This window comes from Mesoplodon densirostris, chromosome X (assembly GCF_025265405.1).
Source record: "Mesoplodon densirostris isolate mMesDen1 chromosome X, mMesDen1 primary haplotype, whole genome shotgun sequence".
Classification (NCBI taxonomy): domain Eukaryota; kingdom Metazoa; phylum Chordata; class Mammalia; order Artiodactyla; family Ziphiidae; genus Mesoplodon; species Mesoplodon densirostris.
The window spans coordinates 15,559,702-15,578,478 of NC_082681.1; the positions used below are offsets into that span (position 1 = coordinate 15,559,702).

The 18,777-nt window shown below is 38.7% G+C and overlaps 1 protein-coding gene across 3 annotated transcripts in view; it reads left to right on the plus strand.

Annotated features, from left to right (window-relative positions):
- ATP11C (ATPase phospholipid transporting 11C) overlaps nt 1-12,714 on the plus strand; it is a 174,188-nt gene extending 161,474 nt beyond the window's left edge. For all 3 annotated transcript variants that reach the window (XM_060086703.1, XM_060086704.1, XM_060086702.1), the window contains 2 exons: nt 1,102-1,255; nt 10,188-12,714. In XM_060086703.1, the coding sequence (XP_059942686.1) occupies nt 1,102-1,255; nt 10,188-10,250 (217 nt within the window). In that variant the 3' untranslated portion in view covers nt 10,251-12,714. The remainder of the gene's footprint in view (nt 1-1,101; nt 1,256-10,187) is intronic.
- Nucleotides 12,715-18,777: the final 6,063 nt, after the last annotated feature.

The window sequence follows — 18,777 nt, forward strand, 5'->3', positions numbered from 1 at the left end:
GAAGGGAAACTGGCTGGATTTCTCAGTGGTTGCCTAACAGTTCAGTGGATGACTGAACCCTGCAGAATGAGGCGTTCTCCTGGATTTCTCGACCACGAGGCTTAATGTGTGATTAGCAATATTCTTCTGTCAACCTACTTGGCACACACTCGTACTCAATATATATTTGTGGATGAGAATGGTAGATTCCTCCCATTTGAGAGAGAAAATCTCTACAGTCCTTGTTATGTTTACATAGGGGTTTTGTGGGTGGGGGGTGGGGTGGGGTGTGATAATAAAAATGTCTTTTAAATTTCCAAATGTAGACCAGAAATCCTTTCTTATATTAAAAAAAACAGCCAAGGAAGTAAAATGTTTGTTAGCATAAAAATTAATCATCATTTCTCGTGAATATCTCTGAAGCTCCAGCATTTTCTTTTTATTATTATTTTATTTTATTTTATTTTATTTATTTTAGGTTTCATTGGGTCTTTGTTGCTGCTGCGCGGGCTTTCTCTAGTTGTGGCGAGCGGGGGCTACTCTTCATTGCGGCACGTGGACTTCCCATTGCAGTGGCTTCTCTTGTTACGGAGCATGGGCTCTAGGCGCGTGGGCTTCAGTAGTTGTGGCGCGTGGGTTTCAGTAGTTGTGGCGCATGGGCTCAGTAGTTGTGGCTCACGGGCTCTATAGCACAGGCTCAGTAGTTGTGGCGCACAGGCTTAGTTGCTCTGCAGCATGTGGGATCTTCCCGGACCAGGGCTCAAACCCGTGTCCCATGCATTGGCAGGCGGATTCTTAACCACTGCACCACCAGGGAAGCCCTCCAGCATTTTCTAACGCAAATAAGTATTCTCCAGTTGGCAGCTTTAAAATTGATCGCTTAGTTGTTTTCAAGTCAAATGCATTTTAGCATCTTTTTTCCCCTTTGATTATCATTCCTTTTCTTTCCAAACATTTAGTAAATGAAATCAGTTTACTACTTCTGGGTCGTCCTAAAGAAAATTATTTTTATTAATGTACATAATGAAGATTCCTTTTAATTACAAAAGTTTCAGTTATACTACTGTTTCATATAACAGGAACTGATTTGTTTTTCCATTATGTATTTTCTTTCCACTCTAGGCCTTTTCTCAAACAACAGAGAATGTATTTTGTATTTGCTCAAATGCTGTCTTCTGTATCCACATGGTTGGCCATAGTTCTTCTAATATTTATCAGCCTTTTCCCTGAGATTCTCCTGATAGTATTAAAGAATGTAAGAAGAAGAAGTGCCAGGGTAAGAACTAAGTTTATATTACCACCTGATTTTTGGAAGGGGCTTCAATATCTGCCGTGAACTAAAAACTTTATTTAGAGAATTGCATTAGTTACAGCATGTTAAACCCCTCCTTACAGGTTCATCACTTAATTTCATCTTCTGCATAAAAAGTATAGTAAAAAACTTCGTTATCCAATGCAGGTGGTAAGTAGATTCCTTAATAGTGTTCTATGTGACCTTTAGCAATCCATATGGAGTATCTCATATGCTCCATATGGAATTTTAAACAGAAAAAATGATTTTTTTTAATTTAACCTAGAATTTTCACACTGGGAATTTCCACACCAACATTCCAGCTTTAACCTTAGAAATTTCCCCATGGGTTGTTTGCAGATTTTTTTTTTCAGTTGATAATCCCAATTTGCCTCTTTCAAACCTTTCCCCTTCTTTAATTATAGTGCTGCTTAATCTCTGTGTTGCTTCTAGCCCTGTCTGTCCAGCAGTATATTTGAACCAAAAGAGAATTCCCTGGATGTGGTTTCTACATCCTTCCCCTCTTGAACACACTTGTAAAAATTCAAGATTGTTTTATGAGTGTGTTTTTATTTTTGCTGCTTATATGGTAAATTTTTTGCAGGAATGAGAAGTTATTACCCTCTGTCAGCCTAATCGCTTGGCCCTGCATTGTCTGATATCTTTTGAGCCTTTCTGAAAAAGCCTTTAAACTGAAAGGGATAGATTAGCCTTGAAAATAAATCTTCTGGCAAATTTTGACCAACAGGTTAATTAAATATGTCATATTCCTACCAACACTAGCTCATTTTGCCAAACAAAACCCTGTTTCGATCATATTGACACCAATTAGATCTTGTAGCCCCTCCAAGGCAATATTTTCAAGAAGTAGACTAAGCTATATCTACCTGATCTATTTCATTAAATTTGCCAACCATTTTAGCCACAAAACTGGTTTGCCTTGATTTTTTTTCCTATTGATTGATTCCAGTGGTTGGCATCATGCAGAATAGGGAACTAAAATGATTATAGTGGGAAAATCTTCAGTGATTAGATGTATAAGAGAGGAGCTTCATGATACAAGTCAGTATCAGCCCCACTCAAAAGCAGTAGATTATCAGTGGCATAAGCCATATTGATTCTTGGTATACACGGCCCAATCACTGTATAGTTAGGTGGTCAGAACTGGCCTTAACTCCCTGCTTCTGCATGCCTTATGGCTGGAACTGCACACAGTAACGTTAACCTAAGACCGCCTTAATCTCTCTCTAATCATTCCCGTAGACCCCCCACTAACTCCCTCCAGCCTGGTGTTTAGTCTTAGAATGGAAAAGTGGCATTTACTTGTCTGATTATACCTTTAATACCAGTTGAACAGGGATAAAATAGGTTCCTCCCAGAATGGCTCAAGTGGCAATTTGCATGAAGCCAAACAGAAAGTGTCACAGTAAGAAATCTTTTGGTGCCTTGTTGTAATAGAGATTTGTCTAGTTAGGACTCCTTATTTGGGAGTACACTTTGAGGAGTTCCTCGATGTTTTCCTTATTTGGGGTAATGGAGCTCATGCTAAATAATGGCTCACACCCAGCTTCATGCTGTAAAGATGAGACAAAAATCTCAGAAATCAAAACCTTCAAACATATCATCTTATCCTCTTCCTTAAGCCCTTTAAAAAAAATTAGACACTGGCTGGAGGTGACTTTTATATCAATTAAATGGCTACTAAATATTTTAAATGTTTTTATATAAGTTAAATGGCCATTAAATGAAGGGATGCTACAAGGTAGTCACAGATAAAGACTTAGAACATTTTCTTTCCACGCAAACAACGGATTCCAAACTTCTGTTGAACGAAAGCATGGAGTTCTGGGACTGCAGCCCTTTTTACTTAGCAGTGTAGAATGTTTCCAGGGTTCAGCATGAGATTTGTTTTACCATGGATTATGTCCATGATAGGAGGAATTCCAGTGTCTGTACTGTAGCTTGGCATGCTGATATGCTAGAACAACCAGGAGAATTTCCATAATCACCTTCATTCGTTCACTCATTCATTCATTTATTCCTATCATCATTGAACCAGTGAACATGTGTTGAGCCACCTGCTGATGAACATCTCTCTTTATATCCGGAGTCTGAAAGGCTAAATGGTTTTTCAGACTCTATGGGATTGTGAGACTTGCAGATGAGACAAAACATTGTGGGCACTCAGCAGCACTGCCTTTTTTTTTTTCTTTTTTCTTTTTTCTTTTTTTCCCCTTGTGAGAAAATGCAAGAGCAAAGTAGTGCATATGAATGCATAAAGGCCAACTGAAACATGGCAGCCATGACTACTCTGGTAAGTCACATCTATTTACACAAGGCTCTAGTTGGCCACATCAAAGAGGCAGAGGCCTCTTCTAAGATAAAGGAGAAAAGAGTATTTTAATGACCAACAGTCTGGCATCCTGGGTGACTTCCTACTTTGTTCAATATCCCTTGCTAAGACATTGGCCTCATTGTAAAGAAACGCAAAGGACTCTTTTACACTGGGTCAGCCTCATACCTGACAGGATCACTAATGGGACAAAATGTGTGTCCCGAGCTAGAGGTAGAAGATCACCCTGACTTCAACCAGTAAGCTAGGGATCCTTTGCATGTAGAGCCAGAAATGCCTGTGGTAAGTAGACTGCCAGTGCTATCCTCCTGTGAGTCTTGGCAGCTGCTTTAAGAAGGGAACTCAGCAGTGGATAGAGAAAATGTCTATGGCATTTGAGAAAGAAGCTAAACCATTTACATTTAACAATTATAGAAGCAGCCTTCTGTTGAATTCTATTCAATTCAGCACACATTGCCCGAGTGTCCACTGTAAGCTAGCTGCTGTGCTAGGTGTTGATCATTCAGAGAAGAATCAGATATAGCTCCCTCTCACAAGGAGCTCTCACTCTAGTTGAGTTATAAAGGGGACTTATTTGGAACACTTCTGTAAGCAGGTATAAACAGAACAGTAGATTCAATACTATGGCTTGTAACAGCTGAGCTATTTCAAGGTCCAAGTCACTACCTCCAGAAGCCTCCACCACAGCTGAGTTCTGTCATGAATTAGCATTAGAAAGAATTCTTTCTTTGAAAATAGGTTCCCCCACTCATTTAACTCAGGGGTAAATATTTCCACACCCTTTTTTTCAGCAATGTAGTTAATTCTTGAGCTAAAGTCCCATCATTAAGGATCATAGGACTTTTCTTTAGCTTATAAACTGACAAAGCCTCATTGCCATGGTGCTGACAAGCATATGATGAAACTGTCATGGAGCACTGAACAGTGGTACAGCAGATAACACTTTAAAGGAAATTTAAAGTGTAGGATTTTGGTATTTCAAAAAGCTGTGTCCCCTCTTAAGCACATTTCTTGGGCTGTCTATTAATCAATGAAATACACCTGGACCTTCTGGCCAACTGGTAAATACCAGTTCCCATTTCCAGCGGAGGAATTTTCCACATATCTTTATGTAAAGTTTTCCCGTGTAAACCACCATGATCTAAAGGAGGCTTGACTTTGCCTAGTAGACATGGAAACACTATAATCTAATGAGAATGGACCCAGCAACATGTCCATACCTTGCATGTGAGGTCTGCACAAACAAGAGGAAACATTCCATTATGCAGGGAGCTCTTTCAGAGTGGAAGACAGGAAAAGGAAGAATGTCAGGTGTCTGAGCAAAATTCCCAGAGAAAGCACTTTGGAGAATACAATTTATCCTTATAATAACAACGGTGACAGTGATGATTACTATTGCAATCCTGACAGTGTCACATAGAACCAAGAGTTCTAAGGGTAACAGTCCTGTCATCTAAATTAGACAAATATAAAGTTGAATCCTAACATCGTGGCGGTTGAGGTGGACCTTTATGCATTGGCCTCTTTGACAAACTGCTAATTGAGCCAGAGTCAAAGCTCTCTAGATGACTGCAAAGGAATGTGGAAATTTCATACTGTTGTAGTTATCTCCCATCCTTCTCACCCTCCCCCAACCAATTGCTAGCTGTATCAATTTTTTTTATTGCTTTACTCTTTCCATGCTCTCTGCTGCCTTCTGTACTTTCATATTTCTTTTGTTTTCCTTTATAAAGTAACCTATTAACCCCTAAAATTTCTACTTCTTAGAAATACTTTTATCTCTGACCATTGGGAACAAGGTTTTGAGCACACCAAAATGTGTTTCAGTTACAGTCTTAAATAGATGGGCTTGTATTTTAAACACAGGGTGGGTGATTTGGTATCATGTTAATCTTGTTGCAAGGTTTTTGCCCACAAAATAGAAGACCGAGCAATTTAAAATTTTTTTCTCAAAAACGAAATATTTATTTCTCTAGCTTTATCAATTGGTAATTTGCATGTTACCAACATGTCACCAACTGTATTTAAGGTAAAATGTGAACAGGAAAAAATGTAGTTATGTTAAAATATATATGAATAAATAAAAATATTTGCCTTTAGAAGTATAAATGTTTATTAGACTCTGTTAGATATATGTGTTACTTTAGCTGGTTTCTTTTTGTAAGCGTATTTCCATTAGCTGCTAAGGAGATAATATGGGTAATCTTGATTAGCAGAATCATTAAGCTCGTCCGCATAGTTGACCACTCATCTTCTGTTTTGCTTGAGCAATACCAAAACCAAGTCTATAAATTAGCCTATAGCTTCAGGCACAGAATAAGAGAAAACAAAACTAACCTCTTAGGTTTTCTGATTAAACTTGTAAGTTATCGATTTTTACTTTTTCTAAGTGTTTTAAAGGAAAAATTCATAGCTCTTCAGCCAACGCTTTTAAAGAGTCTCTATAGGAGAAAAGGAGGAAACTGATCAAATTATGTTAGAATAAAGGAAGTTAAAGATTGGTTCAAAGGTAAACGGCACTGAAGTGTGGTTTCACCAACAGTTTTTCCATTATGTTAGTTTTGATTAGGTTTTTAACCTGGAACTGCCCAAGGGCAGTCAGTCCCTTCATATTCCATCTATGCAATTGGATAGGGGAGACAGTTACTTCAGTATAGACTGGTGATGGACCCTCAGCCTAGCTCTCTGACCAGTGGATTTTGAACAGTGTAAGCTACTAAGTTAATGATTAGAGATGAGCTTTATTTCAATGAGAAACATATTTTTAAATTACTTTATTCAAAATAGTCAATTTTCCATTAAGAAAAAAAAATTTAATTGCTATACAGAGAAATAGTAGTTTGCTCATATAATAGACTATTCCTAACTCTAACTCTACTTTTACTTCAGAAAGTAACGTCTTCAAAACTAACGTCATTTCAACTTCGAATTCTCAACGTTTCTTTTTAAATGTCTTACATTTCAGAGAATATTTACTTTTTTTTTCTTTTTGGTTTCTGCATTTCTCTTTTTTCTACTGCAATTTTCCACCTTTTGTGCAATTGTGAACAAGGTAACGAAACGCCTCCCTTCCTCAGGAACATCTACTATCTTCATGCTTTCTCAAACTTCCAGCAATCACAGTTTCTCTTGGAGTGAATAAGGTGATTTCCTTTCTTAATGTACCAACTTGCTTGCATTCTCATTTGCTTGACATCATTTTCTGATTCTTTATGAAAAATTCTCATGACTCATCTTTACATCTTCTATTGATACCTAAGAATATTTTGTCATTTTCCTTTAATCATTTGTTCACCTTCTCAAATTGTCACACTGGAGAGAAAGTGATTTTCAAAAACTTGGACTGTAGGTCTGTAGTCCCATTGGTTCCTGGTCGCAGTAGAAGCCACAGTGTGTTACAGCTAGTCTATTCACTAAGACAGGAATGTTTTGCACAAATTTCTCTTTGTTCAGTACACTCACAGTACCGGCACAACTCTCAGAGGTGTTCACCAAAAGGATGGTAAGGTTTACTAATCGAACCATATTGACTTCATCAACCGCATAACTTAACCAGCGTCATTTCAAAAACCCAAGTTTGCCACGTACTACTAATGTCTGTATTCTTCTACCATGAAAACAATTCAACTCGAGTTGGAGACTTAGGTCTTTAAATGTATTCATTTAAATGTTATGCATTTGCTGTAGTGTAATCATTTGTACTTTTGGCCAGAGGAGTAGTCTGTAGGAAATTATTTTTTTCTTCCTACATTTTTATCGCCAGGTAGGTTAACCAATCTTCAAATGCTTTAAGTATCTTTACCTCGCTATTACAGAGAAATCTGAGCTGTAAAAAGGCATCTGACTCATTATCCACCAGACCTTCAGTCAGACCTCTTCTTTTACGAACATTCTCAGACGAATCTAATATATTGTAACAGGTACCTAGTGCTAAACAAGCAGGCTGGCTTTAAAGAAACAGATTAACAGCATTATAAAGAAAAAATGAAAATATCACTCTCTAAATTTTCTCTGCTGTTGGTGTGGTGAACTTTATACTATTCTTTGAAAAAATATAAAGATGCACTACTTGGAATATGGAGGAATACATATTTTAAATTTGCTAAGCCCCCAAATAAAAATTTAGGCATTTTCCAGAACTGAAGGGCAATACAGTATATTTAATTTATAAGGGGCATGTTGTCATGGCATCACGTGAAAATGCTTGTTAATACTGATTAGGAAATATAATTTTGATTTTAAAAGATGATTTGGAAAAATTGAAAATAAATATTCCAAAATTGCATCTGTATAATATCAAGTCAGTTTCAGCACTGCATGTTCTTTTGGGAATTATGTGAAAATAATTCAATGTGTTTGTACTTCCATGTGCTGTGTCTGTGCTTCCAGGTATATATTTAATGTCCTTGTAAATGTCTGATCCCCAAGTATATGTTAATGAACCAATCTACTCTAATCACTTTTTGTAGTGTCAAGTTTTATTCAAGCTAAATGTTTCAACTTTCAGAGGTAAAACCTTTCCTAGCCATTCAGGGGGATGCTAGCCTAATCATATAGAATGCTTCATAATTAATTTTTCCAAAAGTGAGTAAATTAATTTTATAACATTGTTTCATTTACCCCCCCAAAAAAAGATTTGGAAGGAATTGATATTCCATGGGAGGAATCCTTGAACTCAGAATGACTCCTCTGCGTGTACTCTGTTTCCCACTTCAGGGGCCTCTGTCACCCTAGACCTTTAAAGGTCTTTTATCGATCCATGGGAATGTAGAATAATTCATGAATGAGGTTTACAAGCTTGTCAGCTTGGAAACAACTCTATATGGCTTAGGGCAGGGCTGTCTTTCATGCCCACATAAAAATTAATGATCATCATGAATGACAATTGCAGGTCAGTTCACTGTGATGCTAACAATTGTGAGTCCACCTCATAGGCCCATTTTTTCATCATCTATCGACTTCCCTACCCTCCAGCAAAGAATAAAAATTGAGCTAATGGATTGAATCCATTGGTTCTTCTATCTCCTACTGTTCATCACAGTCTGCATCTGCAGTGTTATTTTGGAAGCCAATTCATTTTGTCTCGGTCTACATACATCCTTTTACGCATTTGGAGTGACTCACCTGCTTTTGTTGTCCCTCAGTAATGAATCTGCTTCCCAGTGGCCTTCAAAGTCTTTGACTATTTTGTTCCAGATAGCCTTGCCCTAAGCTGTGTGATACATTTTAGCTATACTGTTTCCAGTGAATTTTGTATCCCCCAGGATTGCTTGCCTTAGCTTGGTCTGTGGTTTGGGAGACTAGGCTGGGTAGCAGACACCGCTACTGCTTTTGGTCTCTCCAGGGCCTTAACTCCTACAATGCCTAACACAACTGAGGAAGTTTTTTTCAAAAGACAATTGTTTTATTTTTAATGTAGTTATTTCTTCTAGGAATATATTTTCATGTGACATTATTTCTTCTCCAAGGAAAATATTTGGCAATTAGTTTAGCCACCGAGTTTGTCCCGTGGTTGATAAGGGAACTGCCTGACTCCTTTTATAAGTTCTCGATGTGAATGGCAACCTTATTTTGGTTAGGGTCACCCTGACCCTGCTACCTGAAGAACTAATATGAGAAAATGGAACATCAAAAGGAATGGAAGGTATTCTAAAGAACTTCTAGTCCAAGTATGACAAGGAAGGTGCACCTAAAGGGGGAGAAAATAGTACACCCCTTAAGGCCCTCCACTACTCAGGTTTTAAAAAGTTGGATTTTTGAGTGGAGAATCAAGGGTTAGGTTGACTCCCTTGACATAGGACTTCCACTTCTCCACATACCTGATTTATACTCACTGATCAGTTGCCCTATCATGCCCCATCCTGATCACAGCATGTGATAGTGTTTAGAGGACAAAGAAGAATCTACAGATTTCTTAGGGAGATTTCTGTGGTTTCTTTTCTAAAAAGATGATGAATAAGAAAAACAGGAGTCAGTTGACTCATGGATACATGATCTACCAAAAAGAAAACTAACTTCAATATTATAGAGAGGAAACATGTTTCTTTAAGTAAAGGAAAAGTACTTTCATAACAGTCTTTCAAAAGAGTGTGTCTTCAGACTTTGTCATAATTAACACAACCAAAAAACAGTTGATGCATTCATTCAACATGTCCTGAGCATCTGCTGTGCGCCAGACACTGGGCTAGGTGCTAGAGATAGAAAGTTAAATAAAATGTCCCTGTTTTCATGTCCCTTCTGTCCCTCACAGACTAGAAGGGATCTTAGTGAGCTACGCCTCTGCTGTCCTAGTGGTAAAAGTTCTTAAAAGAACCCTGGAGCAATCCAAAAGCAAAAAACAAGTCTGAATCTATTCAGCTGACAAATGAATAAAGGATTCAAAATTGGTTATTGTGTCACTTTTTTTCCCCTGCATGTGAATAAAACTTGGCAGCTTTGTTAAAACAATTGTTTTATTCTCATAACAAAATTTACTACTTGATTTATTTTTGAAAATGCTGAACAGATGGTTTTACATTATTATTAAGATAAAACTTTTAACTCTGTGTATTTTAAATCTTTCAGAATCCGAATCTTGAACTGCCTATGTTATTGTCCTACAAGCATATTGACAGTGGTTACAGCTAAAAGAAAGCATGAAGAAGCAACTACAAAAAGTTATCATCTCAGGATACTTGATATGCAACAAACTAAACCACTATCTTATGTCTAAGGTTCAGAGTAAATGTCCACTAAGATACCAAATGACTCTCTTAAGCATTTACAGTTATTGTAAGTAGCCGTTATGGCCAAAGCTCTAAGTTATGAATTATATGAAGGTTGAAAGCAAGAATATTTAGAATTTCTGGCTTTAGATAGAATAAAATAACTACCAATGGGTGCTCTTTTAACCCATGAACTCTGACTGGATTTAAATACAATAGTATAAAGTAGAAGTCATGCAATGGGAATGAATAGATTTTGCTAATATTACTTTTTTTGCCTGGCAGAAGAAATAGGCAATTTGGGTCACATTTCTTGTTCCTGCTGAATGATAATGTTAAATTATTTTTTTTCAACATATGAAAGGAATACTTGAAAATATAAGAGGACTAAATCAGTCCATCAGATAGTAGTTAATCCTTTCTGTTCACCCACATGCTAATTTTGTCTTGATAGAATATCCTTGCCAAAAAATAACTTGAAAGGTGGAAAGAATGTTAACCCTGGGTATTTTTGCAAAAATCAAAAGAAATTATTTATTTTTGTTCTTCTGGATTACACTTAATGAGTGTAAGGCTACTAGATTTGAAAAGAAAGCATTTCCAATCAGTAGCTCCTCAAAATAGTTAAGATATAATAGATTTTTCCAATATTAGTTTTACTGGGATCTGAGGCAAGATGGGCAAAACCACAGTTACATAAAAATAAAGGCCATTCTGAACATCAGTCTTTTATCATTTTTTTTGTGGAGAGGAAGGAAGAATAGCTTAATTTCAAACTGTTAACGGTTTTTATTTGAAAGAGGTTGCATCTGTGCATATATGCAGCACTTTTTTTTTTTTTTTAACTTGCCGATTTGGGAGGAGGAAGGGTCCATAGCATGACTCTGAACATGAATGTTGTCTCTCTTAGTAAACTTGGCTAGAGTAATGGTCTAACTCTAAACCACGAGATTCACCTTGGTAAAGTCCTTGACTTACTGGACTAGAGGGAGGTTTTAACCTCCTAAGGAGTTCACCTAAGACATATAAATGTGGTGTGTCTTTATTAAATGTTAAAATTAAACACACGCTTTTTTTGGATATAAGTGACTACTAAATTGAAATGGTCTTTTAAAAGGTATTTTCTTACCAGTTTCCATTCTTGGTTGTCTTCCTGGCATGCCTGTACTATTATTAGTGTTTATATTGTACCTTGATTTGGAGAAGGAAGTATTAGATTTAATCTATACCAGTGTATTTATAAAGTCCATATGGCACATTTGATTCTTCCATTTATATTTTGTGTTAATGTTAAGGTGTAATTTTTCTTAAATTTTAGAAAGGACATAATTTCAGTTGTCAGAAACCATTCCATCATTACTGACCCTTTTTCATTATTTCATTTGTTCTCATCTATCAGTATTATTTTTGAGTATTTTGTTAGGTGCCATCACACCTTCCTAAATGTGCTGTGTTCTAGTAGCCTAGTATTTGTGGCAGTCTGCTGAAAACCAAGTCAATATATTCTTTACCTATTCCAAAGAGCTAAAAAATCAGACCCAGGAGAGTTTTCGATGTTTTGTTGTTGTTCTTGTTTTTATAGTTGTTGCTGTATTGTTATTGTTGTTTTACATAAGAATTATAAGGACTGTGAATACGAAGAGCCGACCTTAATTAGAGAGGCTTGTTTAATGCAGACCATGGAGATTTGACATAATCAGAATATCTAGGGTAGTGGAAATATAACTGGTGACATGTAAAATTCCTTGCATCCTGGAAGAAAGACGAGGGGGATTTAGAGTTGTGTCTAATAAGCTACACATTACACTGCAGCTCAAATTCGCGATGGCAATGATGTGTAATATCATGGCCAAGATCCTTGAGAGGGACCTGACTTTATTTTTTGAAAGATATTTTATTAGTGAGCAAAAAAATTGGTTAGCGTGGGGTTAGCAGATGGAATAACTTGAAGTAAGCCATCCAGTATTCCTACCACTACAATCTAACCACCTTATTTTGTGTCAGAGAAAGGGGTAAAATGTAATAATAGGATCATATACCCATCATTTGAATAATTTCGAACTACAAAATGTCCTAGTAGTTTTCACAGCTGTTCTCCACTGTTTGAGGATGTTACCTACGAAACTGAAAACATAAATTCCATATCTACCACATTTACACCAGCAACAGTATAAAATACAAGCCTAAATTTGCAAAATCCATAATAATTTAGTGATGGAATTTTTTAATAACGTGCAGTATATAAATGCAGATTTTATGCAAGTGTTGACGAAATCATTTTTCAGCTTGCAAAATGGGACTGCAATATTACATTTTTCACTTCAGCAATTTTTTACATCGTTTTTGCTTTCTATAATGAATGTGAATGCCATCTTTTATGAATGCAACTTGCCTTTTTCATTACAGAAATTTTGTTTGATGTAATCAATAAACTTTGGTATGATATGATTGATATTTTTAGCCTCTTTTTTGGGAAGGTCTGTCTGACGTAAAAGTAATATGGAAGCAATTTGGTGATGGGCAATAAGTTTCTAATTTCCTCTTTGCCTGTACAACTCACAAAAGACTGGCCATTTCTGCATACATTCAACTAGCACTTGAGGGCAATACCTAATTTGGGGAGTTTCCGATATTTGTGGGAGTTTTGAATAAGGCTGTAACTGGTTGCTGCATACGTAAAAGTCCAGCCAAATCAGCAAATATGTGTTCAAAGTCTGCTGTGTGCTTGGCAGTGCTCACTCATTGGAGGTTGTACGATATATGGTACGTGTCTGCATCCCATTGAAATCATTTGATTCTTAAGTACCCAAAGATACAGGGATTTTACAATAGTGTGTGTTTACACCAAAGGTGTGTGTGTTTACACCAAAGGTGTGTGTGTACACCTTTCTGTCCCTCGCCCCCCTTCCCCTACACCTCTCTTCCCCCTCCCCATCACCCTTCCTTCCCTGTGTCGTTGCTCAGCCTGCATCTAAGGCCTTGTGAAAGTCCTTTTCCTTGAAAAACCCTGCCCTCCTTGACTTCTAAGAAACTAAAGTCTCCACTGTAGCTGGTTTCATTATGTTTTTACACTTCAGTCTCTATATTTTTGTAGTCTTTTAATCCTGTTAGTCTTTGACCTACATTTAGAGCATTTCCTCTTTTTTTTGTTGTAAAGTGGGAAATGTGCTATATTTGGAGGTAAGACCTGAGTTAAGTTTCAGCTTTGCCACTTGGAGCCATTTCCCTCTCAGTCCTCTTTCTTCTCGCCTATAAAATGGTGTCTTGGGGGTGAAGGGTGATCAAATGAGGTAAAAGATCATAATTGCTTTGTGAAATGTCATTTGCTAGTCAGCTGAATGCATTGCTATTTTTCTGTTAAGGGGTTTTGCTGTTGCTTTGACATTTTTAATGAATAGTTGTCATTTACCAAATTTTCATAGATATGTCTTAGATTCTTTCTACCTTCTTGGAATTAGTCTGTTCAGGTTTCTTCCCTTCCCCCATCCAGCCTATTAAGATGCTGCCTCACTGTGGAGTCTGCCCAGGATTGGCCAATAAAGTAAGTATTGTGAGGGGCTGAGTGGTTTGGCCCCTTCAACAAGAAGCACATGCAAAGGTTAGGGGCTGAGGTTATCACTATGGTTATTCAGTGAATGTGTCCGCAGCTGAAGTGCTGGATGCATACTAATGAAGCCTGAAAGCCCGAGTTCTGGGAATAGTTGTCAGGAAAATGCGGGGCTTAATTATTTCACAACATTTTTTAATTAATTTGACACGTATTTCCCAGCAACTGACGGGTAAGGAAATGTGGCCTCAGTTCCTAGTACGTGGACCTATTGTGGACCAAGCAAGTCCTCATCTCATGGGCTTAGGAGCAAGTGCTATGAGCAGGCCTCTGGCTGAAAGAACAGCACACCTCTTGGTGGAGCAGAATGCCTGCTAGCCAAAGGTCTTTGGCCCTGGCTCTTTGGGTGGAGAGGGGCAATGGATGTTCATAGCTAAAATGCCTGCTGCTTCTTTGATCTCTTCATCAATTTGTTAGGACATATTTCCTACCAGTAAAGCCACTAAAATCCCAACTCCTCATATAAGCTAACACTTAGATAGCATTTACTATGTGCCAGGCACTGTTCCAATAACTTTACGTATATTCACTCCTTTAATAATCCCGACAACCCTATGGAATAGGTATTAACATTTCTCCATCTGACAGATAAGGAAACTGAGTCACCAGCCAAGGTCACGCAGTCTGGTAGAACCAGAATTTAAACCCAGTTCTTCTGACTAGGGTCCAGGCACTTAACCAGGACACTGCATTTCCATCATTATATCACCTTTGATGGCCTGAATAAATAATCACAACATTAATGCAAAATGTTAATGTCAGCTATGAGACAGCATCAGACAGATCCAAGCTGAGGGATATTCTACACTTTAACTGGCTTGTAATCTTCAAAATTATTAACATGATTAAAGACAAAGACCCAGAAATTCCCAGATCAAGGAAATGAAGACGACATAACAAGTGCAGCCTATGGCCCTCAGTTGGATCCTGGACCAGAAATTGGACATTAGTGGGGTAATTGATGAAGTTTGACTGTGGTATATAGGTTATATCAGTGTTAATTTCCTGATTTTTGAAATTGTGCTGTGATTATATTTGGGGGGGATCTGAGTGGAGAGTATGTGGGAATTCTTTGTACTATTTTTGCAGCTTAAGTCTGAAATTATTTCAAAATTATAATTTGAAAAATAAAGCTAAAACATAATGAAGCATACAGATATTAATGGGAGAGGGCATTAAATTGAGCTGACTATAGAAGACTAAAGTATAATTTATTAACAAATATCTGCATAGCACTTTACAGAATGCTTTCGCATACCTCATTTAGTCTTCACAACAGCTCTATGTAGAGATCATTAAATTCCAGATTCTTAAAGAAACTGGGGCTCAGGACTTCCCTGGCAGTCCAGTGGTTCAGACTCTGTGCTTCCACTGCAGGGGGCACGGGTTCGATCCCTAGTCAGAGAACTAAGATCCCACATGCCATGTGGCCAAAAAAAAAAGTAAACGAACAAAAAAAGAAAAAGAAACTGGGGCTTAGATAAGTTAATTATCTTGTCCCTGGTCCCTCAGGACTGAACCTAGGTCTGATCCACGTGTTTCCCCCTACACCGCACTGCAGTTTGTCTAGGATTCCTAAAGCATGTCCTGCTGGAGTCTACAATCATTTAAAAGACAATCTTTCTGCAGTCATTTTTCCTATAGGTTCATCTGGATGCGTCGGTCTACCCCAGATCAAACCATGAATGAGACTCATGCCAATGCCTTTAAGGTTGAGGTGGGTGCCCTCAGAATGCCCTAGGCCCAGGTTTTCCCTTCCATCTAATTTGATGTTGAACTAGGTTTCCCTCACGTTTTTCAGGTGGTTCCCGAGGCAAGTTTTATCCTCCTAACCCAGCTTCCCCCCATCTGAGTGAGAATACAAATAAGCTCCTTCAATTTAATAATGAGGCATCAGGCTAGCCACCTGGTATCTAATAAAATATGTGCATCGCTTAAAGTAGGAATGTGGGAATGTTGCCGGCAATCTCCATCTCAAATTATTTTACCCCACTCCTAGCAAAAGTCTGGCTGAGATGATTGTCATTTAGTATTTCCCAAACTGGGTTGTATGAAGCATTAAGAGTCCTGGGAAATGTTATTAGAAAGTCCTTGAAAAAGGGGGTTCCCTGGTTAACTAACTTTGGGAAGTCCTGTGTATGATTGCCCTAAGTTACAAGGCAAACATTAAACTCTATGAGAGATCTAATATTAAACCCATTTGACTTCTTTTAACCCACTATGTTCCAAACACTGGACCAAGGAAACCTTTTTGCATAGACCACCTAATAACAAATCGTCGGACACCAGTTTTCCATGGAACACTCTTTCCTCCCCACTCAGTTGATGGAGTTCATTTTCATGATCTGAGAAGGATGTAAATGAAGACAGTTTTCAAGGCAAAAGCCTTAAACTCCAAAGTAGACAACAGAGACCATTCCGTGTATTTAAAATGGAGGGAACTTAAAACAGGGAATTGATTACACATGTGATGGCAGAGGGGCAAACCCAACTGGGGCTCTTTGTAAAGCAGCCCAGAGATTAGAAAGAGTAGGAGGCCAGAACCACTCAGGCTGAGGGGACAAAGAGAAGGTGGTGATCTTGGATGCTATGGCCTGGTCACTTGGCAGAAACAGGAATCATGGTGGACCTACCTGTGGCTGGAACAACAGCAGACTCAGCCACTGTTAAAGATGCAACCTGAGGTACAAACACCCTGGCTTCTCCCGCCTGCCCCCAAGCCTCCAGCCAGTACCTGTCACTGGCTGGACCCAGGTGGAAGCCAGCCATCTTGGGAAACAGCTTGAAGGGAGTCACTCCCCATCATCACAGAATAGAGCAGAGCTGGGAAATGCGAGCAATGCATCTAATCTGAACTCACTTCTGTAATATATTTAGTGTGATACATACAGATGATAACTTTTATGGATGCATAGCTTAATGGAAGTAGAAGGCCCTTGTATAATACAGTCTTCTCAATTAGTAATAATAGGCACAAGCTTAAACACTAGAGCAAAATGAAGGAGTAAGCATATCTAGATAAATTCACCTACATCATATTCAAAATTTAAAATTCACAAGGGTCTGGATAAAATCTGCAATATTAATCGCAAAGGGAATAATTTTCCCTCTTCATGTTCCTGCCTCCACCCATAAGATAGGAACTCTCACCCTGCAGCATGTGGAACGAGGTTTCTGCCCCTCTCTCCACCCACTGAAGTACTAATGGGTGAGCCTGGAGAAGGGTTTATTCCATGTGTGTGCATGCACACACGTGTGTGTGTTTCAGCCTGCTCTGCCCCTTCTCTTTTAGAGCTGCCAGCTTCGAGTCTGCTGGTGTTCTTTTCTCCATCCCTGGATCTTCTGTGCAGTGAGCTCACTGGGGACAGGGAACCATACTGGAAGGGTGGAGGGATGGTTTCAGTTTTTCAGCCACTGAAGTGTTTGACTACAGTGGATAAATTCAATTCAGGGATGTCATTTCCGCTGCAAGCTAAGCCAAGTTTTAAAATGCAACTTTGCAAATAATAGATGGCTATTTCGTCTGCTTCAGGCACTTTTGTGTTCTTAATGCCTAGAGCAATTCTGGAACCATAGATGCTATTTAACAAACACATCATAAATGAGCAAGTGCATTTTATCTGTCTGATTGATGCCTGAGCCTATTTCTCAACTGGCTTGAACTCCCAAGGAGAGAGAGAGAGAGAGAGAGAGAGAGAGAGAGAGAGAGAGAGAGAGAGAGAGAGAGAGAGAGAGAGAGATGACAAGATGGGGGAGGAGTGTTCTTTGCATTTTCCCCTTTAACTTCTCTATATTCAAACAGATAGCCAGCTCATTACCTTAAGAAGTATATAGTACCAGAAAAACGTAAAACTGCCTGCACAGCTTTTGGCTGTGTTGCAAAGGCAGATCATTAAGAAGAATGTAGAAGGTTTGCAGAGAAGAGGGCAAAGGGGAGTCATGGGCAGAGAGTGTCTTGGGGAGGACAAATGACGAAGGGGCCTTTGAGTGCAAAGAGCAGGCAGAACCTATGTTCTTCTGCAGAACAGCACCTACAGCAGGAACAGAGAGGACAACAGCCGGGTGCCTCTAGGCAGGCAGGATCCTAGCCAGCCAGCCTTGGCAGAGACTTCCAAGCCTCCACATGGCAAGAGCCAGGAGAGCTTCTGGCTGTAGGAGACACTATGTAGATTGGGATGATGGACCTCTCGGGTATAAGTGTGGATGATGACTGAGGACCAGAAAGGTGCCCTTGTCCATCTCCAACACCTTGACACAGCATTAGCTCCAAGAACCATAGAACAGCCCTGAGGAGGGGGACCCATGGAAGGACAATTTGCATTCATTCATTCATTTGCTCACTCATTCATTTATTTAGGCATCCTGGCAGGAGGGGGACTAGACAGGGTTAGAAATTGAATTTAGTTTTCAAATGTATTTGTTCAACGCCTCCCCCTGCATTTGCTACATTTCCTTAACAGCTGCCTTTCACATTGTTTTTAAGCATTAGCTCTTTCATCCTGCACTGTCAGTTTCTACATAATTAGATTTTCCAGATAACAGCAAGTCACTCATTTAAGCATCAAAACTTTTTCCTTAGTGGAAATCTTTTTACAATGTGCTGCACTCTTCTCTGCCTCCATATGCAGAGGCACCGGATACCATATCACCTTCTCCTGATGACACTGGGTCATTTCTGGAGTTCCAGCACAGTGCTGGGCAAGAAGTGCCATGGTTCCCACGTTTGTGCGCCTCCGCATTGCATGGCTTTAAGAGGATATCGGATTTCTTTCTATAGTCCTGGCACCTCCCTTGAAGCTCTCACCATCAGCTATTAGTATCTTTTGTTTTGTTTTGTTTTGTT